The sequence below is a fragment of the Myotis yumanensis genome, unplaced genomic scaffold (genome assembly GCF_028538775.1).
Source record: "Myotis yumanensis isolate MYYU_CA2020_CCGP unplaced genomic scaffold, mMyoYum1.0.hap1 SCAF_4, whole genome shotgun sequence".
In the NCBI taxonomy this organism is placed as follows: domain Eukaryota; kingdom Metazoa; phylum Chordata; class Mammalia; order Chiroptera; family Vespertilionidae; genus Myotis; species Myotis yumanensis.
Window position 1 is genome coordinate 16648112 of NW_027223755.1, and position 25575 is coordinate 16673686.

At 42.7% G+C, this 25575-nt stretch overlaps 1 protein-coding gene across 1 annotated transcript in view; it reads right to left on the bottom strand.

Moving 5' to 3' along the window:
- The window catches only part of RETREG1 (reticulophagy regulator 1), a 105907-nt gene that overhangs the window by 60454 nt on the left and 19878 nt on the right, over positions 1–25575 (bottom strand). Inside the window, exon 3 of the mRNA XM_070411922.1 lies at positions 20866–20896. Within this exon, the coding sequence (XP_070268023.1) occupies positions 20866–20896 (31 nt within the window). The remainder of the gene's footprint in view (positions 1–20865; positions 20897–25575) is intronic.

Consider the following 25575-nt stretch of genomic DNA (forward strand, 5'->3'; position numbering starts at 1 on the left):
GTAATACAAAAATAGACTGTGTTTTGGGTACTCACAACTGTGAACCTACTTTTGCCCCACCCTGTACAGAGGAACTCAGCTCTCAAGGATATTTAAGGATATTCCCAGGAAGGCACTTGGGATCAGCTTACTGATGTCTATGAGCTCACACAGTGAGTTTGGGGAGGGCCTCAAATCAGAACAAGATTCCTGAGCCGCAGCATAGCCCCCAGCCTAGGGAGGAAACTTAACTCCCCCGCCCCCACCCCCGCACCCACCTTAACCAAAACACACAGCAGATGGAGCCTGGATTCCACTCAGAAAACCAAGCCGCCAACCTCCGAGGGAACAAAGACCAAGCCAAGCCACCAGCCTCAAGGGGAAAGTGAAGACACTGCTTTGGATGAAGGAGCCTTGGGCAGCGGGATGATTAGGGTGCCCCTTGGGTCCCCCTGGGAGTCTTGTTCTGAGCATGGAAGTGGCTTTCAATCAAGGGCTCTTGTCACATACAATGAAGATAAATCATAACGATGACAGACAGCTAAGATGAACTGAATGCACACCTTTCTAGCATACTAGACGCTGTACCTACGTGATCTCATCCAAGCATCCCCGAAGCTCCAGTAGGGGGTTTCTATTATTACACCCATTTTAAAGATGAGCACACTAAGGACAGAGAGAGGTCTGAACTCAAGTCTGTTTTAACCACAATGGCCTCTCAGCACAACCACTGAGACCTGCTGAGACAGCTGGCCAGTGACATCATGGACCTCGCCTTAGAATCAAAGAGGAGCAAAAGGGCTTGATCGCTTGTAAGAATCTACGCAGACACACGTTGTACTCCAAGATTTTTCAGAGGGGACTGAAATCATCTCTGCAGACATGAAGCTCTCGGGTCACTCCAAGGAGCCTCAAAGAGCTCTGAATTAGAGACCATTTCCCAAGGCAGGGCCCCAGCATTTCATTTCCAAACAGTTGGGACAGCTGAGGAAAGAGGGCGGCCCTGACTTCGAGATCTGTTAGAATGAGCCTGGAGGAAATAAACAAGTTATTTTGCTCCCGTCCTCACGTGCTCTGACCCAAAGCCAGCGGGAGAGTCCTTACAATTCAGTGACTAATCAGATGATGGGCTGGGAAACACACCTCTGAATGTCATCAGAGTCCAGGGATCCAGAAATAAGCTGTCACCGAAAAGACGTGTGCCCTCTGGATATAATTTCCAGAACATGTTTCGCAATGTAGGGCTGGGACTTAGTGAGCCAGTCAGGAAAGGTCAAAACACAGCCCCTGGTCTGCTGCAGCCAGCTCGTCTCCTCCTGCCCTACAACCGGCTGCCTGCTGCCGCCCTGTCCCTGAGCCCCCTGTCCCTTCCCAACCACCATGGGAAAGCCAGGGCACCCAGGGGGGCGTCCTGCTCCCCACCTCGCTGTCACTGACGGCAGATCTCCCTGCTTCCTTGACTTGCCTTGAACATATTTTGAGTAATTGTCAAAATGAAGGAGTAGTTTATTCACCAGACATGTAGATGTCAAATAATTACTGGTGCCAGATTCTCCACTTATTAAATGTGACTAAGCTGAATGACATGTTTTAAAATAACTTCTCTTTTTAAAGTCATGTTTTCTGGGAGTAGAAAATGTGAATGGCACTTTTAAACGAACAGAAAAGAATCCTACGTGAGGGAAATGCACATTCAAATAATCTTTTTAAATGTAAAACTTATGATTATTTTATTTATATTCTTTTTATTATTTTTTAAAAATATTTTAATATGTTTTTATTGATTTTAGAGAGAGAGAGGGAGAGAGAGAAACATCGATCAGCTGCCTCCTGCAAGGCTCCTGCTGGGAATTGAACCCAAAACCCGGGCATGTGACTGGGAATCAAACCAGCAACCTTCCCGTGCAAGGGACAACACTCAATCCACTGAGCCACACCAGCTGGACTTATTTATATTCTTGACTGCTTTTTGGATAAGGACCAAGGATTTGCCTGCTGATAACAATAGACATTCGATGAACAGATTTACCAAAATCGAACCCTTTTTGGGTGGGGATCTGGGCATACAATACAAACAGCTTTCTCCTTTCAACCTAGACCCTCCCCACAACTCAAAATCACCAACACAATAGGTTTTCCTATGGCTGTGATCTCTATCCTATTGCTGCATTTTAAGCATTGTAAACTTCTTAAGAGCAAGTCCATTACCTTATTACGCTTGTTTATTGAGCAGAGTCATGAATAGTCAATAATTGATAAAACTTGAGAGCACAGAGTGTGCCTGCTAAGTGGGAAGGAGGGAGGAAACTAATGAGGCTTGACTTGGAGCTCAGGACTGATGTCATTGTCACAGAGAAGCACCGTCCTCTCCTCCGCAGACACGAGCCACGGCTAAAGAATAGATTCCTTTCCACCATGAATTCAGAGATTACAGAAAGGATCTTCAGTATTGAGTATCCTCACCTCTTAGATTCTGGGCCCTTCAGGAATGTCACACATACCGGTGAATGATTCACTCTGGTCTGTAGGAAAATCAAAGCTGGGAAAGACTTACGCTTGTTAATGAGTAATTTGGAACTGACGGCTGATTACATACAAGGGAAAGGAAGGCGAGGGAAACAGGTGCCTGTTCCAGACAATCCGGGGTGCTGGGCACCCCACAGCCATCAGCTCGCCTGGGCTCTGAAGAGCCCAACAGAAAGACCTTTCTGAGTACATACGTCCTGTGCGTATGGGGTGGCGAGTTAAAACCCTTATCCCTCAGTGAGAAAATCTAAGCAAGTCCAGTCTTCACGGGTCATAAAAAGTAAAGCTATGAGGTTCAATAACCAAAATCCCAAGAAAAAACAACAGTAACATAAAAAATTTCCTTTGGTGCCTCTGCTTTTCCACTGCACAGGTCCTGAAATGTCCTATTTTTAACAAAGAAACATTCAACATTGTACATTGTTAGAAGCAACATGTTACCCCAAAGTGGCTTTTATAATTGAAATAGAAGACATAATTCTAATAAGTGATTGGAAAACAGGAATAAATAGGGTGCCAATTCAGTATACATAAAAATTAAAACTAAACCACAATTTTGAAATATTGATCAATGTGTACAAAATAAATTTTGTGGCCTTCTTCAAGTATCTCTTCCCCTTCCTTTTCTTATTTTGTCTTAAAATGATCATTTCCATAAGCAAAACAGAATCAATCTAAATACAATCATGGACTTCTTTCCCTTAAGGCATGATATACCAATGAAAACCTTTTCTGATGATGTAATACTTACAGCTATTTTTATTCTGGGCCACAGGCTCCCTCACTTTATGTTGAACAAACAGCAATGAAATCTCTTTAGAATCACTTGAAAAGTGAAATGACACACACAGCTTAGGCTCTGCCTAACAATGTACCATTCTTGTTATTTCTCCCAACCTCTCTGACACTGAGACCTCCTCCCCTTGTTCTGACATCAAGGGAACTACAACAAGATCCTGGCATGAGATGGGTACTCAGCCAGATCTCCAGCAGATACACAGCAGGCGTCTACTAAGTGTTGGAAAAATGGGGCCACTGATCAAGCTCAAGACACCAACAGGGACCATGGCCTCAGAGTTTAAGCAGGAACCCAAAATAGCAGCCAGTAGAGACCTAGAGGGGGCCTAGGGAAACGGTCGCCTCCCGTTCTCTAGTCTCAGACAAAAAGGCTGACATTTATGAAGTGCTTCATCCCTTTACAAATGTTGCCAGAGGTTCAAGTGCAGAACTTCAGAGTCAGGCTCAAGATAAAAGATACTTTATGGAGGGAAAGAATAGATGGCTAATGAACTCCTATAATCAGAACATTTGGTTTCTTCAGAATAAAAATAACATTTTTAAAACACTCTACATTCACTTTGCAACATACTCTCACAGAACCTCATTCATAGTTGGCTCTCTGTTGACTTTTACTGAACAACCATGAGTGTTTCCAACAATGGGAATTTAATCTATAATACAGAAACTTTAACTCCTGTTTCAGCAGCACTCATTTAGGCTACAGAAATAGGTGGATAAATACATACAGGGGTGGGCAAAAGTAGCTCTACAGTTGTTTGTATGGAAAAAGACATGCAGGCCCTGACTGGTTTGGCTCAGTGGATAGAGTGTCGGCCTGCGGACTTGAAGGGTCCCAGGTTCAATTCCGATCAGAGGCAGCTGATCGATGTTTCTCTCTCATCGATGTTTCTTTTTTTTTTTCTTTTTTTTTTTTTAAATGTTTTACTGATATTTTACAGAGAGGAAGGGAGAGGGATAGAGAGTTAGAAACATCAATGAGAGAGAAACATCGATCAGCTGCCTACTGCACACTCCCTACTGGGCATGTGCCCACAACTAAGGTACATGCCCTTGACCGGAACCGAACCTGGGACCCTTGAGTCCTCAGGCCGACGCTCTATCCACTGAGCTAAACCGGCCAGGGCTCATCGATGTTTCTAACTCTCTATCCCTCTCCCTTCCTCTCTGTAAAAAAATCAATAAAATATTTTTTAAAAAGACATGTAGCATATGATTATTACAATAGCTTTGTTAACTCTGTTGCACATACTCACAACAAGTATACCTACTTTAGCCCACCCCTGAATATCTGATACTTCCATGTTCTCCTTTCAATGTGTATATAGAGGTCCTTCTATAAATATAAAGGCACACAGTATGTTCAATCCTGTAACCACAGGTTTTATAAGGCCCTTTAGCTCTGAAGGCAATGAAAACACACAAATATGTCATCATGACATCAAATTTGCCAACAATATCACATCCTGAAATTATTACGGGATAAAACTGTTCTGATTTTGAAAAAGAGAAGAATGCCATATTGAGTATATTCCTGAACATTAGTTCTGGATAAAACTAATAATTATGGCCAAAAATTCAAGAAGCACCTACAAAATACCAAGGTTAGGAAAAGGTGGTTAAAGTAGCCCTTTTCAGAAATAAATGGGGAGACTGGACTTATAAGCTTCTATCTCATAAGTGAATATAAAATGTTCTAAACATAGAATAAAAACCAGTATCACAATATGCCTTAGATGGCCTTGTGGCCAGCAGGGCTGAAAGAGTGAGCGGCAACCTGGATGCAGCCCAGAACTCGGAGCCATGTCCAGCCTATACCTGATGGATCCCAGCCGACCTACAGAGTCATGAGCGAGAAATAAATCCTGGCTGTCTGCCACTGTGATTGTTATTCTTGTTATGCAGCAAAACCTGACCACGATAAGTCCTTATGCAATAAAGAGAAAAGAATGGCAAATCAGGGAGTCATCATGCATTCATTATCAATCCTGTTTCTATTTGTTTTCACACGAACTGCTGCTTAAAAATTTTAAAGGATCTTAAGAACACAATTATTATAGCCTTTTTGACCAAAAAATCTTATGGAGAGCCACTTTTGCATTTTGTCTGGATTCTCTCCTCCTGTAACATGAATGAGGAGCCAGGATCTATCAGGTTCCAGGACCGGGGGAGGGGAGGGTGATCAGGATTGGTTAATGGCTCTGCCCTTGATGGTGTCTTGATGTCGGGTAACCCTGCCACATGACCCACACTTACCCCCAGCTCTGACCACAAAGTCAGACCCATGTTAGTGGCTATTTCCCAAAGATATCAGAATATAAACTGGCATAGGTAGTATATGATTAAAAATGGTCCACACTGCCTGGATGGTGTGGCTCAATGACTTAACTTTGTCCTATGAACCAGGAGGTTATAGTTCGATTCCCTGTCAGGGCTCATGTCCTGGTTGCGGACTCAATCCCCAGTGGGGGGCATGTAGGAAGAAGCTGATCAATGATTCTCTCTCATCACTGATGTTTCTATCGCTCCTTCTCCCTTCCTCTCTGAAAATGGTCCACACCAAAGTAACAATAAGTTTGAAATAACTCTTGTAATTCAGGACTCCCACTCTCAGAGCTAAATAGTAATAGTAGGAAAGAGTATCCAAAAGAATAAGAAAGGGGGCATTTCTTCTTTGTATCTAAGTGGGTCCTAAGATGCTAGAACTATTCAACCAAGGGGACTAGCAAGCAACCCCTTCTCCGGGAATCTGAGTGCTGGACAGATTATCTTTATGATTGTCCATTCAAATCTTTTTCAGAGGCTCAGATTACCTGTACTTTCACCTACACTTCAAGTCTATATTCCTAGGACTTGTATCAACCAATTAATTTCCTCTACTTACACTCATTATTAAAATCCAAATGGGGGAGATGGGCAGGAAGAGAACCCCGGGCCAAGAGGTCAAGCAAAGTCTAGGCTAGTGGTCGGCAAACTCATTAGTCAACAGAGCCAAATATCAACAGTACAACGATTGAAATTTCTTTTGAGAGCCAAATTTTTTAAACTTAAACTATATAGGTGGGTACATTGTTACTAACTTAATTAGGGTACTCCTAAGGGTTAGGAAGAGACACACTCAAGGGGCCAAGGAGCCGCATGTGGCTCGTGAGCCACAGTTTGCCGACCACGGGCTAGGCAGTGAGCTCAGACAACAGCACTGCACAACGTCATTGATGCAATATTGGGGTGTCAACCGGTCACAGCAGCCTCATCCACTTCTTCACTGGCCTTCCTCTGCTTCTCAAAATCCCCTGCTTACCAGAGGATCACTTGTTTTCCATTCCAGAAATCAGTCACCAGTATCAAGAGGAAAACTTTTCCTAGAATTTTAGCTAACTACTTCTGGCTATGGATTACATTATTGATCCCATTTTCTAACCAGGGGGAGAAATTTCATTTATTACCAGCTGTGCATTCTTTCACTGTTGGGGAACAAGGAACAAAGACAAACTTATAAGCTGACCTCTAACTTTCCATGTATTCCCTCCCCCCACCCCACAAAAGAGAAAAAATACAAATTCCTCAAACCAGGAACCCTTCTCCCCTCCATGAGGAAGTAGAAGTGGCCGGATTCAGTCACCAGGCATTTACTGAACATCTCGCATATGAACCAGACTGTGAAGGAGGGCGGCCTTTTCCATTCCAACTTAATGAGGCCCCAGATTGGGACAGTCCTGTTTGGACCTTAAATCAGTTTCAGATTTGTTGCTCAACTTAAAATTACAAGTTTCTTTTCCCACTTCTCTTGATTACTGAGTCTTCATGTTCTATTCCAAGCCTGGTGCATCCATCAAAAGCCCTTTAAAGCCAGATGATTTCATTCCAACTTAGTCACAGGGGGAAAAGAAGTATTTAAATGTGCAATGTATTCAAAATAAATATCCATTTCTGACTTGAGGATATTTAGCTTGATAAGTGTTGGAATTGAGACAGTTTTCTTTCCCAGGCAGACGACTCCTGAGTCATGACTGAAAATATCATCACTCATTTTAATAAACAACTGACCCCCTCCCATCCCTAATCAAGGCAAACATCAAGGAAAAGATCTTTTTAAAAAGTGGTGTCAGAGGAAGCAATGAAACGCCTCTAAGTCTAAAGCAGGACTGAATGCCGAAAGCACTGTTGATGCTGTAACGGCATTAGATGGCTCTGAAATTATAGTTTAAAAATACTCTCCAAGAAGACAAGCCAAATGACTGCAGGATTATAAGTTCTCTCTCCCAGTTGTTCAGGTATTAAAAACAAGCACAAGTAAGAATAGCCTTCAAAAAAAAAAAAAAAACCTAACGAACAGCACGAGTAGTAATATAATCTACTCAATAAGGCTACAACATCACATGCCTCTTTTCCTCCTTTGACCAAATACCTCTCAATAATGCTTTCCCCCTCAATGTCCCCCCCTTCCTACATATTCCTTCCTCTTTCAAAAAACAATTAGAAGGGAGACATGACTAAAATAACCAGCGAAGGGCACATGGTCCATCATCAAAGCCGGCAGCTTAGCATCTTCTCTCTTTGCCTGCATGCCTCCCTCTCATGATGACATGGGGCCATCAGGATAATCCAGGATCATCCCCCACCTTAAGATCCTTAACTTAATCACATCTGCGAAGTCCCTGTATCATGGGAGGAACACAGAAGACGGCCTGTGCATTAGGAGGTAGACACCTTTCGTGGGGGTGGGAGGGGTGTTCAGTCTACCACGGACACCACACAATCCTGCAGCCTTTTTTCTTTTGTTCACTTTTCAACAAGCAGACCTTTGCCTTCAGCATTTCATGGGTCAATTCATGCAGAGGTCCTTTCTCCACACAACTGCAAATTAAGCCATTTTCTGGGATTCACGATTCAAGAATATTTAGAGCTCTGAAAAACCCATGTTTCCATTCGTTTCCAAGAGAGGAAGAAGTACTAAGTCAGGGCCCAGTTAGGGAAGGACAGACTTTGGAGAACATAATAAACAACCTCCAAAAGACTTCATAAGACAGTGGAAAGACATGGGGGTGCACTCAACGTACCACTGGGTTCCTGGAGGCCTCCCAAGCCATCAGCTTGTTCCTACACTAAGAAGCACAGTCATCTGTCACTTATTTGTGGGTTTCCTCCCCACTTAGTCGGTCTTAGTCTCCACTGATGCACCCTTCCATCACTCATCTTACTCCCTGTTCTTTTCTTCACTCCGCTACTACATTAAAATATGTGTGTACCCACGTGCATATGTCTATGGATATTGACATAACCTTTAATTGTATTCTCTTCTTGTAACTTTAGGAGCAATACTATTTTTGCCCTGTTGAAATATGCAACACTAATAACACTTTGGAGCCAGCTGCTAGGTTTCAACATAGCCAAGTTATTCTTAGCTTCTCTTATGCACCCTCTAGTGGCAGCCAACACTAGAGCAGTCTTGCAAGGAAATATTTGTAAAATAGGTGTCAGAGCCCAAGAATTGGTGCAGATTTTGCACAAGCTTTCAAATGTACAGTGTAGGCGAAAAGGGGCCACATACTAACCTGGCAAGCTCAGGGGAGGCCTGCATGGTGGGCCTTATAAACTCAGAGACCTAAAGTAACCACACAGGATGGTCTGACATGAAAACATTCAACTAAAAGTGAGTCGTAGTGGGTAGTCATGTCCTAGGCCAGTATCTTCCTTGACAAACGTCAATCTTCATTTTCACTGAGCCTGTCTACTATCTTTTTGCATCTATGATAACATACCTTTGGAATGTCAAGGTAATTTCCTTTCTCCAGACTCCTACCAGAGGAGGAGACCACCGTGTCCCTCATTGTTATTGCTGTTGTGTTAACTGCTAACTGTTAACAATCCTGCACCCGCCTATGTACAAGAAGTACGTGTCTATTTGTTTTACTCTTTATTTAATCCCAAAGACTTTCTCACGTTGCTTTCTCCTTTCTCCCTAATCTATCACCAATGAATTTCATGCAACCCCCTTAAATCTTCCCTTGTTTCTGATATATAAAATAAGTGGTATAACTGCCATTTTCTAGAGCATTTTCTCAATCCTTTGAGATTTTGCTTCCTGGCAATTGTCATCAGCTTGCTCAAATAAACTCATAAACATTCCTATAGGTTTGGACGTTTCTTATGCTGACAACAGCATTCTGGCTCAGGAAACCATTCACTTACGTGTTGGGCATTTTCTTTTTGTGATCTTTGGTAAGGCCATATAGTATACTCAAACTCACAGAAGCAATGGACAGCCTGGTTTAAAAAAAAATCCAAAGTCCAGTGAAAATAGAGGTCTAAATAAACTGTGGTATAGTCACGTGATGGAATATGATACAGCAACAAAAAGGAATGAACTAAAGCTATACACAGCAATGTGGGAGTCATCTTCTTGAAAAACAGTTAACGCTAAGACACTAGTTCTAGAAAACATAAATATGGTCGCATTTTCACAGACTTCAAAACCAAAAGGTGATTTAGAAATACATACAATGTAATTTAAATATGTGCATGTTTATAGGTATTTATATGTATACATACACAAATATGTATATAATTTTAAAAGCAAAGAAACAGAGAGCACAAAATTCAGGACCATGCTTGCCTTTGGTGTGGGGAGGCAGCAGAAGGGGGTAGGGAGACACAACAGCGCCAGTCCTGGTTGGGGGAAAGCCTCGTGTGTATTCATTTCATTATAATGTCTGATAACCTATGTATATATCCCACGTGTTCTTCAATATATCAAATGTGATCATTAAAATATAATTAAGAAATAAGTACAGGTAGGTAGATTCGTAGACTGATAGATTGACAGCTGATATCTGATAGATGGACAGACAGGTGGACGGGCCAACAGAACCCAGGGATGAGTTGTTCTGAAGAGAACACATGCCTTCTCAGATTCATTCTTGTTTAAGTTGCCCAAAGACTATAGTTTGAGCACAAGACTATATCTATATTACTCTGGATGACACAAGAAGTTCCACATTTTACGTAAGTAAAACTTTCTTGTAAGACAGACACCTAAATCATGAGAATACGCACTTCAGCCCCTTCACATGTACCCAGAGGCTCAGTCTGGGGCTTGTCACTAAGCCATAGAAAAGGAGAATTTCAGAAATGTTATCCCATCCTTCAGATACCACTTGACCTTGGAAATTAATGATTCCAACATCTTACTTAATAATACATTAATAATTTTTCTATAACCCTATCATATGAGGCTTAGTGTCCTCAGACTGATTTCTGAGGCTCCATCCCCTCCTTTGGGCCCAGTGGTTTCTCTGGACCTGGGCCCTGACCTTGTTTCCAATGACGGAGCCCAGCCAGGCTCTCTCCTCATAACCAGAGCCCCGTCTCTGGACCGCAGCTCTTTGGCACTTAAGTGAGGTGAATACCCAAAGTGGTGCTGCCTGTGGAGGTCCATTCTACTTCCCACATCTGCTGTCATAGGCCCCACCCTGCCCAACGAGTCACCCCCCTTCATTGAATATCTTGTCTCCCCCTCATGATAAAGGCTATGTATGTTCATTATAGAATAAAAGTAATAAACTGGGTAAACAAAATCAAGAAAATTAAAACTACCTATATTCCCTTCACACAGAGATACCACATTTATGTCCCAACGTATAATTATATTGGATGATGCATTGTATCTCTCTCTGTACTTGCTTTAAGTCTACAATGAACAATAAGGGGTAGATTTCACAGCCTGAAATATTCTTGTACAACATGATCTGAATTAGCTACACAATATTCCATTTATTCCAGTTACTATCACTGCATTAAAAAAACACAAAAAAAACTTACTGGTATAAAAGAAAAACCACCCTCAAACACAGCTTCTGCCTTAGGGCCTTTGCACTTGTTAGTCCATCTGCACTTGCATGTCCTCCAGACATGATTCCCAACCTCACCTCCTTCAAGTCTGTGCTCAAAACTCTTTTTAAGGAAGATTTTTACATTTATTTTATTACAACTTGACCCTCCCTGCCCACCCTTATACTCCCTAATCCCCTCTACTACTTTAGTTTCTCTTAAATGCCATATAACATTATCTATTGTAGTAACATTTATTTTCTGCTCACTCACTCTACTGTGAATTCCACAAGGACCTGGTTGTATGTCTGTTGTTGTTGTTTTCCTTCCACAAATGCCTGGCAATAAGGCATTCAATAAACATTTCTTAAAAGGATAATTGAATGAACAGCTATCTATATAAAAGGCTAATATGCTAAGTGTCCTTTCCACCTTTCAACCATTCGCTATGATGCGCATTGGCCACCAGGGGGCAGATGTTCAATGGAGGAGCTGCAGTGACATGCACAGAGAAAAGGCACCGCAGACCTGGCTGACAAAACAACACTCGGCTTCCCCCAAGTGGGACACAGGCCCCGCCACCACCCCGGAGTGACAGCCCACCAAATCGCAGCCGATGCTGCTGAGCCTCCATGGCCAGCCTGGAAATGGTTGCTGTGGGCACCAGGTAATGACATCACATAGCAATGCCCAGCTTCCTCTCCCTAGCGACAGGCCATCTATACATATAAAAGGCTAATATGCTAAGTGTCAGTCCAGGTAATGATGTCATGTAGCAATGCCTGTCTTCCTCTCCCTAGCGACAACTAGCCTCCTTGCAGCTTCTGCAGCCCAGAAACATGACTTGCTTTATAACACGTGCAAACATTTTAACCAAATGTCTGTGAAGCGTTTTCACGTGCCTCATCTCATTTGATCCTCACAAATGTCCTGGAGTAGGTAGATAGGAGACTCAGTAGAAACCTATTTTATTTTCATTAGTCAGAAAATGGATATTTAGAAAGCTTATAAACTTGACCCGACTGAAAAGTAAGAAATGGTGGACCTTGAAAATGACTTCAGGTTTTCTCACTGCAGAATATAGTCAAACATTGCTACAGTTAAATATTTTACCCTTTGTTCTCACCGGGTGATCTACAATAATAATCTGCTTTGTGTTGATATTTACTGCTGTGTTGCTGACAATTACCTGAAAGAGAAGTTGGGGTGCTTCACTGGGCTCGAAAATGTTTAGCTAAATCAGAAAGCAGGTCTAACTAAGCAAGTTTATTATATATACATATATATATGTGTATATATATATATATATATATATATATATATATATGGCTAAGTTGACTCGCACATGTGCAATACATATAAAGCTCTCGCTGGTGCCAATCACATGTGTGTGTTTCAATCTGTCATTGTCGATCATGAATTTGGTTGACACTTCTATTATAGAGAAAGGGCAAATAGTGATATTAAAATATTTCTTCTAATTAATTTCCTTTCAATGTGCATGAATTCGTGCACGGGCCACTAGTGTGTGTGTGTGTGTGTGTGTGTGTGTGTGTGTATAATTTTACAAAAAGACTGGAAGGAAATAAAACTGAAAGTGAGTTTAATTTCTAGGTGATGGGGTTATTAGGGATTTGGATTTTCATCTTACTGTTTCCTCCTATATTTTCAGTTTTCTAAGTTAGCATGTATTATTTTTAAAATAAGAAAAAATATATTTTAAATGCTTGTAGGCAAATGTGACTACAAAGAAAATGTTTGGGAACAATAGAAAGAGACAGGCAGAGAAAAAAATAGCGAGAGAGAGAGAGAGAGAGAGAGAGAGAGAGAGAGAAAGTACAGACCAAAGGCAGGCACTGTAATAAATCTAAGCAAAAGTAAATAAATTCCTAACTGGGCAGGTCATGGTGAGTAGTCAATACCAGGCTTGTAACTTCCCTAGTAAAGTTTTATCTTTGCCTTAAGCTGTAAAATGCCTTTTCCAGACCTGTGGGAAGAGTAACCACCCTCAGGAGAACACATTATCTTAATAACTATCCTGTAATTCAATCCCTGCCTGGTTTTTCTCCCACCTCCATGTAATCTTTCTTATGTTCCCTCCTTTATTTCAAATACATACAAGAGACTGCAAACTCATTCTCAAAGCATTTGAGATCTTGTTTCCCAGCATTGTTGTCGGTTTCGACACAAATAAACTCTTATAAAAAATTCTCTACAGGTTTGGATGTGGGAGGAAGGAAGGTAGGAAGGGCGGGAGGGAAGGAAGGAACTTTTAACTACCTGTGAAGTCTATATATTCAAATAATCGTAGCATAGGTTAGGGCAAGTTAAGAGAAATTTCAGCTACTAGTCTTCCTTCTCTGATAATTTAAATTTACTGAAGCAGAGAAAGAATGCTACTAGGTAGCAGTTAGTCTAGTTTAATTATTTTATATATTTATAAATGAACTACATTTTCAAATCCTTAATAATTCAAGATCTACTACCTAAACAAATCTAGTAAGCATGGGGTTAAGATGGATGAAAATGATCAGAGTAGGAACTTTCATTTGTTATCAAGTGGCTATAAAGATTCAAGGGCTGCCACTGGGAATGACACTTAATTAGGCAAAAATGTAGCAGATCTAAAATAATGGGGGTGGGGGGTGGGGATGGTGCTAGAACTAATGTTAAATCAGATTATTGTGAAATTACATTAATTTAAAGAAATGTTAAAAACTATCAAAAAACAAAAAGTATGATAAAATATAATATTGAGTGCATTTCACTTAAGGAGTCCTAAGTATTAAGTATTTAGGCTCACGTAAAGGCTGCTGCTCCGAGACCCACAGGGAGCCTGACCTCTGGGTTTCTGTCCATGTTTTGACTCGAAATACCTACTTGAACATAAGAGAATATGTTACTCATGAATGGAATGTACACGGAGGAACAGGTCTGACAATTTACTGCCCTTATCAATTGAAACAGTGGGCTCTGAAATGTACTGCACTTCCTCTTTCATTTTATTTTTAACTAGAGGCCTGGTGCACGAATTCGTGCATGGGCGGGGTCCCTCGGCTTGGCGGGCGATAGAGGCCTATGCGGGGGAGGGGTGGCCAGCTGGGGATAGGGACCGCGGGAGGTTGGCTGTGGGAGCCCACTGACCACCTGGGGGGCAGCTCCTGCATTGAGCATCTGCCCCCTGGTGGTCAGTGCATGTCATAGCGAATGTTTGAGCAGTCATTCCAATTGTTCCAGTTGTTCAGATGGTTGGTTAGGTTTTTATATATATAGATGCCTTGGGAAATTTATCAACTGCTATTATGAAGATCCATGTCAATTTCATGAAGAGCTTTTCCTCCAAAGTCACATTATAGGCATGTATTTTAGTTTGACAGACTCTTGAAAGAAAAGAATGGCCCTTAAATGTCTAGCATGAGGCATTTTAAAAACTCATGAATAGCCCTGGCTGGTGTGGCTCAGTTGGTTGAGCATCACCTCATGCACCAAGAGTTCACCGATTCCCAGGGCACATGCCTGGGTTGCAGGCTCAATCCCCAAGAGGGGGCATGCAGGAAGCAGCCGATTGATGTTTCTGTCCCTTCCTCTCTCTCTATAATCAATAAAAATATTTTTTAAAAAACAACCTCAAAAATAATTTTTTATATGGGTTCACTGTTGATGGTAAAAAATTAAGCAGAATTCTCCATATCACTGTCCTCCAAAACAGCTTTAAAGACTACTTTTGGTCCTTTGACCCATACTTGTATTCAAGTGGGGTAATTTTCAAAGTATAACTTCAAAAAATGAACACAACAGATTGGAATTCGGATGAAGACCTTTGGGAAACTTTCGGGCCCAACCTCAGCAGCTCTGGCTAAAAGAGCTGGCTCTCTCTCCATCAATGACTGGATCTGTTCTTTCCTGAGGAGGAAGAAAGGGGCTTTGACTCCCCATTGTGCAATACATGACTACAGAATTGTGCTCAATTATTATTTTTTTAGAAAGGAATAAAAGGGCTATTCGGATTTTTATTTTGGCAGGGTAGAGACTTTAATAGTGCTGCTTAGCTACCAGCCTAGCCCAGACATCTTCAGCCAAAAGCTTACACAAGCACAGCTATGCTTCTGCTAAAATCCAGCATATTCTGAATTTAAGTGAATTTCTTTTCTTGAGGAAATTTTCTTTTCATTTAATCCAACCAAATGCATCCTTCATAGAAAGGTTGTCTTTGAAAGCTCAGGGAGATGTGGCTCCCTGTCTATCGTTCTGGCTGCAATTAAACTAAAAATGGTTGCCAAATATTATGCCTTATTAGAAAGATACAAGCACAAGGTTACAAAATACAAGTTACAAGGTGACTTTTCAGACACATTCAAAAATCCTAAACCTGTAAAATCTAGTAGTTTCAATGCATGAGTCAGAATTACTGCCATACCTAACAGAAAAGAAAGAGAGTAAACTTTTCAAGTTACCATGTGTTGGGGGGGGGGGGGGGGGTGGAGAAAGCCTAATATGGAGTCACTTGGGCTATGCCCACATCACCAAACCAAGGCTTCCTACCTAACCTAACTGCAATTTCAACTTTCCCCAGGAATATAATCTTAACCAGTCAGTCTGGAATTGTCTGATGAGCACCTATGAGGTCATCTTCCATACAGGCCCTTTTTATCCCGGGAAGGATGCTGAGGTTGTCAGTTCTTTCCAATCCCTTCTCCCTTCTCTCTATACAAGCCTTCCATCTTGTACAGCTCCTTGGAACTCCTATTTGCTAGATGGGATGCTGCCCGATTCATGAATTATTCAACAAAGCCAGTTAGATCTTTAAAATGTACTTGGTTGCATTTTTGTTATTTAACACACGTGACTATTTGATGCTGTTTACTTGATAATTCACCGTCTATGCAATTTTGATGAGGAATAATGATTCATAAATATAAAAAGCAGTTCTCACATTAAATTCTCTTCCTCAGAGGAGACAATTTAGCAAACACTGGATGACTTTTCACTTTTAACATAATGTTGGCCTCGAGGATTTAATCAGACATTTCTTACTTAAATGCTCCAGTTCATTCTGGGCGTGCGAGCTGGGGCAAGCTCAGGACTTGGGTTTTACAACCAAAGATTCTTGGCTCTTCTTCCTGGGGCAGGAGAGAGGGGGAATCCAGCTACAACACTTTAGCAGTTATCTGGACCCTGACAATACAGAGGGCATTTATTCCATGAAGTGGGGCCACATAACGACTTCTCCTCAGAGCAGGTGAGAGAGTCAAGCTAAGAGGTGTCACCTGGCAATCTGACTCAGCTAGAGGCAAAAAGCTCACACCTGCTATAATCCCTGCTGGCTCTAGAACAGTGGTTCTCAACCTTGGCTGCACATTAGAATCACCTGGGAATCTTTTAAAAATCCTGATTTCTGGGCCTCACCCTCCGGAAATTCTGTTTCTTTGTTATGGGGTGGGGCCACAATATTAGTAACAAAGAAACAGAATTTCCGGAGGATGCGGCCCAGAAATCAGGATTTTTAAAAGATTCCCAGGTGATTCTAATGTGCAGCCAAGGTTGAGAACCACTGGTCTAGAAAGACTGACTGTTAACCCTCTTCTGTGCCCACAAAGAGTCAGCTCAAGGTTGGGCAGAGTAGATCCAATGCACTACTTAATGGCTTACATTACACTCCCACTTCCTATGAAGGAGACCGGCTGGAGCTCGGGGATTCTGGGGGAGTCTGTCAGAAAAATCCCAAAGCTCTCAGCCACAATTTTCAAAATCGTTAGTTGCCACGAAAAACCCCTGTATTTTCGGTAAATTGGCACTGAACAATGAAACAAGATTTAGGATGAGGAGAGCTCCTTCACCTAGGTTATAATGCACAACGCTATTAAAGAACCAGGGTTAGGAACACGTGGCCTAACTGGAAACAACTTTGTTATTAAAAAGGGATGTGCACAATTTTTCCTTTGTTAACAGAGGGTTTTGTTCAGCCAGCGGCCACAGTCACATGCAGAAATAAAAAGCTATTACACTATGGATCAGGTTTCATTTCAATACCAGGAATGAGTCATAAAAGATGTTAATTTGGTTAGGCTGACAGACAGCTCCGCATAAATCCTGTTCACAGGTTGTAGAATTAGTACTTATTGGTTATTTAAAAAAAAAAAAAAAATAGGTCAAGCCTGAACGCTTCCCGGAATTTACCCACCAAGAATCACATCTGTACAAGATGAATTTTCCAGGCACAAAAACCAAATGTGAATGGCCTGTGATTAAAATTATTCAAATTTGATTGCTGACGACAATATTGGAAATTAGGTGCTGGCTTTACGGTTATGTAGTAAACTTTATAAAAACCTTTAGAGTGTCCAGAAAAACTACACATGCATAGGTGTGCATGTACACTACCATCTTCCTGCTCAATTTTGAAGGAAATTCTTTAAGCTGAGCTTAGCTGACAAGAGCAAATGTTCCCGAAGAGTAAACAACAGTTTGAAATAATAAGCCACTAGATGTAACAAGTGAGACATTCCTTCCCCACTCCTCCCCCCACCACAGCTTAATTGAGGTGTAATTTACATAAAACATCATATAAGTTTAAGGTGAACAATATGATGATGTGTACACTTATATATTGCAAAATGTTTACCATACCCTTTTACCATACCCTTCACCTCACATCGTTACCATTTTGTTGTTTCGGTAAGAACATTTAAAATCTACTCTATCAACAAGTTTCAAGTATATACAATACTGTATTGTTAACTATAGTCATGCTGTACATTAGATCCCCTTATAATAAAAGTTTGTGCCCTTTGACCAACATCCCCCACCCCCCACCCAGCCCCTGGCAATTACCCATCTACCCTGTTCAGCTTTTTTAGATTCCACAAGTGAGATCATACTGTATTTTGTCTTTGTCTGACTTATTTCACTTAATGTAAGGCACTCAACAATGGCAGATTTTCCTCTTTTTTAAAAATTCATTTTCTAGTATTTCCTTCTTTTTAAATGGCTGAGTGATAGTGCACTGTGTATATATACCAATTTTCTTTATCCACTTATCTGCCGACTCTTAGGGCGTTTCCACACCTTGGCTATTGTGAATAAGGCTGTAATGAACATGAGGGTGCAGCTATCTCTTCAACCTGTTTTCATTTCCTTTGGATTTTATACCCAGAAATGGAACGGCTAGATCATATAGTAGCTCTGTTTTGAATATTTTGAGGAACCTTCATACTGTTTTCCATAGCGGTGGCACCAGTTTGCATTCTTACCAACAGTGCACAGGGTTCCCTTCTTGAGGAGCTCCTTTTTCATGTAAAAACTTGACAATGGCTTTATGAAGGGAGAGGAGCTCCATTACTTGGCTCACCTTTTAACAGTGCATTTAATGGTCCTTAATGAGCCAACGAGAGCCCCATGAAGAGAAGGTCTGGCTCATTCTGAGGTTGAACACAAACTACTTGCCCAGTGCTAGAGAGAGTTAAAACTCACCCTAGGTTGTTAATCTGGGAATCCCCTGTGCAGCCGTGGTGTGCGTGTGGATTCTACCTACGGCCAAGTGAGAGCGAGGTGCTGAGCTCAGCACCTGAGACCTTGGCAGTGGAAAGCCTCTGGTCCACATGGAAGCTCTCTCTGCTTCCAAGGATCCTCTTACCCATCACTGTATTTTATCCTTAAAATAAAGTGGTTTTACATTTTCCAATGTTAAAAACCACAAGCACTACCCAGTAGCAGACGCCAAGAATCACTGTAAACAACATAACAAATCTTCATCAAAAGTATTCGAGGGCTCGACCAGTGTGGCTCAGTGGTTGAGCGTCAACCTATGAACCAGGAGGTCAGGGTTCGATTCCTGGTCAGGGCACATGCCTGGGTTGCAGGCTCAATCCCCAGTGGGGGGCATGCAGGAGGCAGCCAATCAATGATTCTCCCTCATCATTGGTGTTTCTCTGTCCCTCTCCCTTCCTCTCTAAAATAAATAAAAATAAAAATATATATTTTTTAAAGAATTTGAGGAATACATATTTTAATTTCACATCTTCAATGAGATGAATAGATTCGGAGTGAAATTATACAATGGAACTGCAGTGAAAAAAAGTATGGGAAAATATCGCCTCCCCCCCGCCACTTCAGACACCAATCACAAGTCCCACTGTCAGGTGCTTCTGACCCATCAGCTATAGGTCGGCGGCTCCAATGATCCCCTCCTTGAGTTGGATTAGTCTGCAAGAGCAGCTACGAGAACTCAGAGAAACATTTTACTTACTAGATTAGCAATTTATCACAAAGGATCTAACTCAGGGACAGCCAGATGGAAGAGATGCATAGCACGAGGTAGGGGAAAGGGCCCAGAGCTTCCACAGTCTCTCCACATGTCCACCGACCCCGAAGCTCTCCCTGCCCTGCCCTTTTGGGGTTTTACGGAGGCTGCATTACACAGGCATGATGGATTCAATCACTGGCAATTGGTGACTGGTTCAACCTCCAGCCCCTCTCCCCTCTCCGGAGGTCAAGGGTTAGGACTGAAAATGCCAACACTCTAATCCCATGGTTGGCTCCCCTGACAACCAGCCCCCATCCTTAGGTGCACACAGACTGGAACATTGGGCCCCGGGAAATATCTCAAGACAAATGACTGTCAGAGCCTTGCTGGTTCCCCCTGGGCCATGCCATCCCTCCCACCCATCCTTCCTCCACCCCGAGAACCACGGGGGTTAGTTTTCTTCTTATATCCAGTGTCTCCCTCTGTGGAGTCTCCTGTCAAGTTCACAAACATTCTGCCCATGGAAATTTGGGATCCGGAATGAAGGAATAAGCAGGCAGAAGTCAACTAGCCATAAAATTACCCTTTACACCTGAAATACTCAATGTTTCCAAGAGCACAGCTTTCAAGGCACATAAAATACCAAGTTTTGTGTGTTTTTTAAGAGAATTTGAACAGCAGTTTGGTCCTTTTTGTGCATTCATTTCATGCTGTCCACTTTTACATATATCGAGCACCCCAAACCCCTCCCTCTAAGTAATACCAGAATGTTTCTTTAAGGCAGGATTTAGAAAAACAAACAAGTGCCCATAAAAATTCATTTTACTGGAATATGAATCCTTCCACTTTCCTCATTTTTCCACTTCTCATATGCACAGCTAGCGAAGTGAATCATGCTCCCTCGTCAACTGCGCGGCTCTTTTCTCTGCCATTTGGAAATGTGCTTCTACTTCGGGGAGGTGACACCCAATGAAAAGGGAGGTGACTTGTCTCCAGCTGGGCAAGGAGTCAAGAGGTCAGTCCACGTGTGCTGCACCATCACCCGTCGGAGCCCTGCACCTGCTCCTCCCACCCCAAAGTCCTCGGAATGGCAGCGCGGTTAACCCTCCGGGAATGTTCAGGCACAGTTTTGGGGCCTGGGGTCGCCCTGTTCTCCCCAGCAGTGCCGTTCATGCCCCAAAACGAAGTCTGAAAGGAAATCCTCAATGAAAACGCCCCTCCTTCACTCCCAGTCCACCCTTCTTTCTTCTCTTCCAGTCCTCAGGCATCGTCACTGGCACATACTCAGGTTGCCCAATATAATAGCAAGATGTGAGCTATTTCTTAAATGAGTCCCCACTGGATTTGCGTGAATTTTCCCATTCTTGCAAATTCCTATAGGACTTAAGTCCCTGTCACTAAAATATTATTTCAGAGTTCTATCCTGGCGGCTTGGTCACCTCTCCCCTCAGGGCCCCCATTAGCCACAACACTGAAAGGAAGTCTCCTACCTTTCACTGAGGCTTCTCCACAGCTGTGCACCTGCAATAAGGAGAAGGCATAGGTGAAACTTAAGCAGGGCATTTTTCTCTGGAGGCATTTCTCATCTTAGAAATGTTCCGACCTATTTAAATGCAAAGCTTACATCTTTAAACTCTAGAACTTTGCAATCATACCTTGTATACCTCTGACATCGTAACTAATTCAGGCAATTAATCCACACATATCTATTGAGCTACTACTACATGCAAAACACTTGGATAGGCACCATGGGAGAGGGAAAACCAAATACCAATGGTCCTGTCTTGAGGACTTGACCATCAAGTGGTGCAGCCAAAACTTGCACTCAAGTAAATGCGAACCAAGGAAGAAACTACACAAGCAGCACAAACCATGAGACTTCTGGGAAGACAGAGCACCCGTAACAGAGGTGGTACTTTTGGTTGTTGTTGTTAATCCTCACCTGAGTATATTTTTTCCATTGATTTTTAGAGAGAGGGAGGGAGGGGAGGGGGGGTAGAGAGAGAGAGAAACATGGATGTGAGAGAGACACGTCAATTGGTTGCTTTCTGCATTTGCCCCAACAGGTCAGGGGCTGAACCTGCAACCCAGGTATGTGCCCTTCGGTGCATGGGCCGATGCTCTAACCACTTAACAACACCAGCCAGGGCAAAAGAGAGGGCATTTAATGTGATCTTTGAAATGGTGCTGACAAAAGGGGAACTAAGACATTTTATTTGAGAGAGGGGTTTTTTATTTATTCGTTCTTTAGGTATTTTGAGCTTATATCTAGGCTCAAGTAAAATTGACAGAAAAAAATATATACCTAGATCTCATTTGCTTTCTTAATTCCCCAGTAATTTTCTTCATCAGATTATGCCTTAAGATTAAACTTTCAACTACCAGCTTAAATGAAATGGCTATAAGACAGTTTCAGCATTTACCAGCAAATGACAAAGATGTTGTCCCCTGTTCTTCAGTGTTCCCTACCAAAGATCTATGTGACAAGTTCTACTTAAAATTTAACCCCAGGAAAATGTTTCTCAAAATTGCTTGCATCCTTTCATCAGATTATTAGAATTGTATGTCTGATTTGGCTTCCCTTTTTGCCTTGGCTGCCAGTAAGCCCAGACATAAATCTGTTGCTCAATTATGGTCACCATGTTAGACTCCTGTTCTACTAGACCTCTTGTAAGCAATCTTATGTTCCTTATAGGCTGCCTCAAGTATTTTGGAACTAGATGGAATATCAAAACAAAGCAAATAAACAACACAAAAGAATACAAGGAATTATGAGCACTAGTGAGGTCTCAACAAACATTGGAAAGCTGGATAGGCTAAATCCTAGAAGCACCAACACTCCTTGTCATATGACATTTCTCTGATAACACTGGAGCCAAGAGTGGAGAAAAGAGACAATAGTACTGAGTGTTGCTTTGTTATTAAAAATTGGAAAAATGAGCATGGTGCTAGCATGTAGAACAGTGAGGACAGCGGCACTGCAATCACAGAGCCCAGACCAGGCTGGGGCTGCACAGGGCTGAGGGACAGTGCAGTGTAAGAGGCTGAGCAGGAAAACTATGCACCAAGAGCTGGTCCCACCACAACGAGGGGCAGGAGCCTGGACAAAGGAGTCCACTGAAAACCAACCTTCGGCCTCTGCAGGGGTTGGAGACATTGTACTTCCCAAGGCTAAGGTAAAAGATGAGGCCACTAATAAGTGACCGAATCCAGATTGTCATACAAGCCATCAGGGTACAAGCAGGAATGACAGGGAATAGAGGGGCACAAAGGACTATATAGTTCATAGCCACACTTCCTGGTAGGTCCGTGTTCTGTAGCAACCAGCACGTGGCTCAAATGAGGAGTGCAGATTTTGCAGGAGGAAAGGTGTAAATAGAGACAGTGGGTGGAAATGCTGCTCTGGTGGCCGTGGGGAGCCCTTCTGGGCCCACAGCATCTTAAAGAGAGCTGGACAGGCATTAGGTTCCTTAGCAATGAGAGGAGGAGGTGGTCAAGGAGAAGCCTAAGTCTAAGTGGTCATGGAGGTTGCCCATGCTGGTGACTCATAACAGAGACTAGAAGGATCTCCATGCTTTTGCTCACCTATTTCAGAGTAAGCATCTAAGACGGTATTAAAATTAATAATGGAAGGAGTGGAGGAATACAATTACATTCTTAACAGTGGACGTGTTATATCTTTAGCCAAGTGGAGAAGTGGAAGGATAGCAGGAGATGGAGCAGCCGCCTGAGCCCTGATGACTGGGTCCTCCTCTCCTCATTGCAGTTGCTGTCGGCCAAGGTACCTAGTGAGAGCAGTTGGCAGTTCTGCTTGAGGCCATGGCATTCCTATAACTGCATCTGGATCTAATTTGAAGCCGATTCTGAGTCTCCCAGAGACCAATTCATCACAGTCGGGCCTGGGCCGAATGGCCTGCGAAGTCAGGCTCCTGCCAGCTATTTACAGCCTCAGATGGGTCTTTGTCCCAAAAGGCTTGGGAAAGAAGATGAAGCAGGCACCACTGTTTCTGCCGTCATGGGCTGGGTAGTGCTGGGAAAGCACAGTTATTCATCCAATTTCTCAGGTTTGTTTTCTTCATTGAGCGGAAATGCTGAATTCAGAGCAATGTGCCCGGTGAAAACTCTGACAGAAAGATTGGCCATTGACAAATGTCTGCCCCACTGGATGGAGCATAAGAGCTCCACTTGGGCGGAGAGGCCAGGGGTGTGTCTGCATCGCACTGGAAGCCCAGCACCTACACAGGCCCTGGCACAGAAAGGCCCCACAGACTGACTGAAGAGGGAACAACCCCACGTTGTTCCAGTCAAGTGGCAGAGTTGAACAGAGTAGACTGTTACTGTGCCCAAGGCACTTCTGTTTCACCCTCTTATTCAACCCTTATGTAGCCCTGGAGTAGGGGTTGGCTTCTCCCATTTCATAGGGAAAAGAGGTTCAGAGAGTGTAGTAGGCTGAATCATGGCTCCCAAAGATATCAGGTTTTAACCCCTGGAACCTGTAAAATGTTACTTGTATGGACAAAGGGATTTACCAGATGTAATTAAGCTAAGGGTCATGAGATGGAGATTATTCCGGATTATCCAGATGGGCCCCAAATACAGTCACAGACGAGGGCAGAGGGAGATTTGACACAGACAGGAGACAGCAATGTGACCATGAAGGCAGAGACTGGAGTGATGTGGCTACAAGCCAAGGACACCAGCAACCCCAGGTAGAAAAGGAAGGGATCAGACCCTTCCCTAGAGCCTCCAAAGGGAAGAGAGCCCTGCTGACACCTTGACGTTGGCCCAGTGATGCTGATTCTGGACTACTGACTCCCAGAACCATTAGAGAAGAAATGTCTGTTGTTTGGAGCCACCAAGTTTGTGGTAATTTCTTATAGCAGCCACTGGACACTGAGGCAGCCTATGATGGGGTCTCTCCGCAGCTAGCAAATGGAGTGAATCAGCTCAAGAACTAGACCCTTTAGGCTACAAGTCTCCCAACTCTGCCACCTTAATCTTTTAAAGGACCAAATCTTTGCAATGCAGAGGTTCCTTGTACTTCGTGACTATGAAAGTTCCATATTGGCAAGAACATCAAGCAATGAGTCAGTGCTGAAAACAACCTCTGTGTAAGGGTCCGAGCGTGAGAGAAGGACAGTTATGAAGTCTTCCAGCTTCATCCTTGGCCTTCCACATTTGTCTGTTCCTCGTAGCTTGTGCTGGGACCAAATCTGGTGCACCACTGAAAATATGGAGCCGCTCAGCTTGCTCTGTGAGTCCATTTCTGCTGCTGAGCTAAAATGACTAGGGATAAAATTTGTCAGTGGCTATTTCTACTAAGATTCCCACAAGGAAGGTTCTGGAGGGTGAAAATGTGACAAAGTATATTTGAGAAAAACAGGCTCTCCTCTACCAGTTGTGAATCAAGGCAGAGACATGGAGACCACCATGCACTGATCCCGCTGGCCCTGGTACAAAATCCCACAGCACCAAGATGCTCCACCTCGGGGCGGCCTTCACACATCTGGGTAAACAGAGAGCATCAGGGCAGGTGCCTGTTAGGGTTAAAAGTTAGGAGTCTGTTCTCTGACACAGAAGAGAGGGTTATGGAAGGAGAGAGGAGAAGAGAGGGTGAGAAGGAAGAACACATGCAAGAATATCATCTAAATCAGGAGTGGGGCACATAAAACCCACAAAATGATTTGGTCTGGCCCTGCCAAGGCATTAGGGGTGAGTTAACTAAATGTTTGATCAAATATAGCAGGCTAATTTTTAAGCTGATAATTTTGTATGGCCCACGAATGATGTTATAAATATTCAAATGGCCCTTGGCAGAAAAAAGGTTCCCTACCCCTGGTCTAAACTACAGATTCATAAAAAGCAATAACTGGACAAAAACAAGTTTGTTCACCTTCCCAGAACACTAGAATGAAGAAATTTTAGTTTAAGAACTATAAAGACTTAAAATATAAACTGGATTGCAGTCCACATCATGATAGTAAATACCTAATACCTAATATCCTTGGTCTCAGAGTTGGCATCAGGAGATAGTGTCCTCCATAAAGAGGTCTCAGTGTCCTTGTCGGGGCTAGAACTCTGGGCAGGTCTTATGCACGTTCATCACGAGAACCCCAACCAAAATTATCTGTCCATTTGGAATCATGTGTAGTGAAATCAAATACCTGAATGTAACGTTCTCTTAGCTATCTTTGATCAAA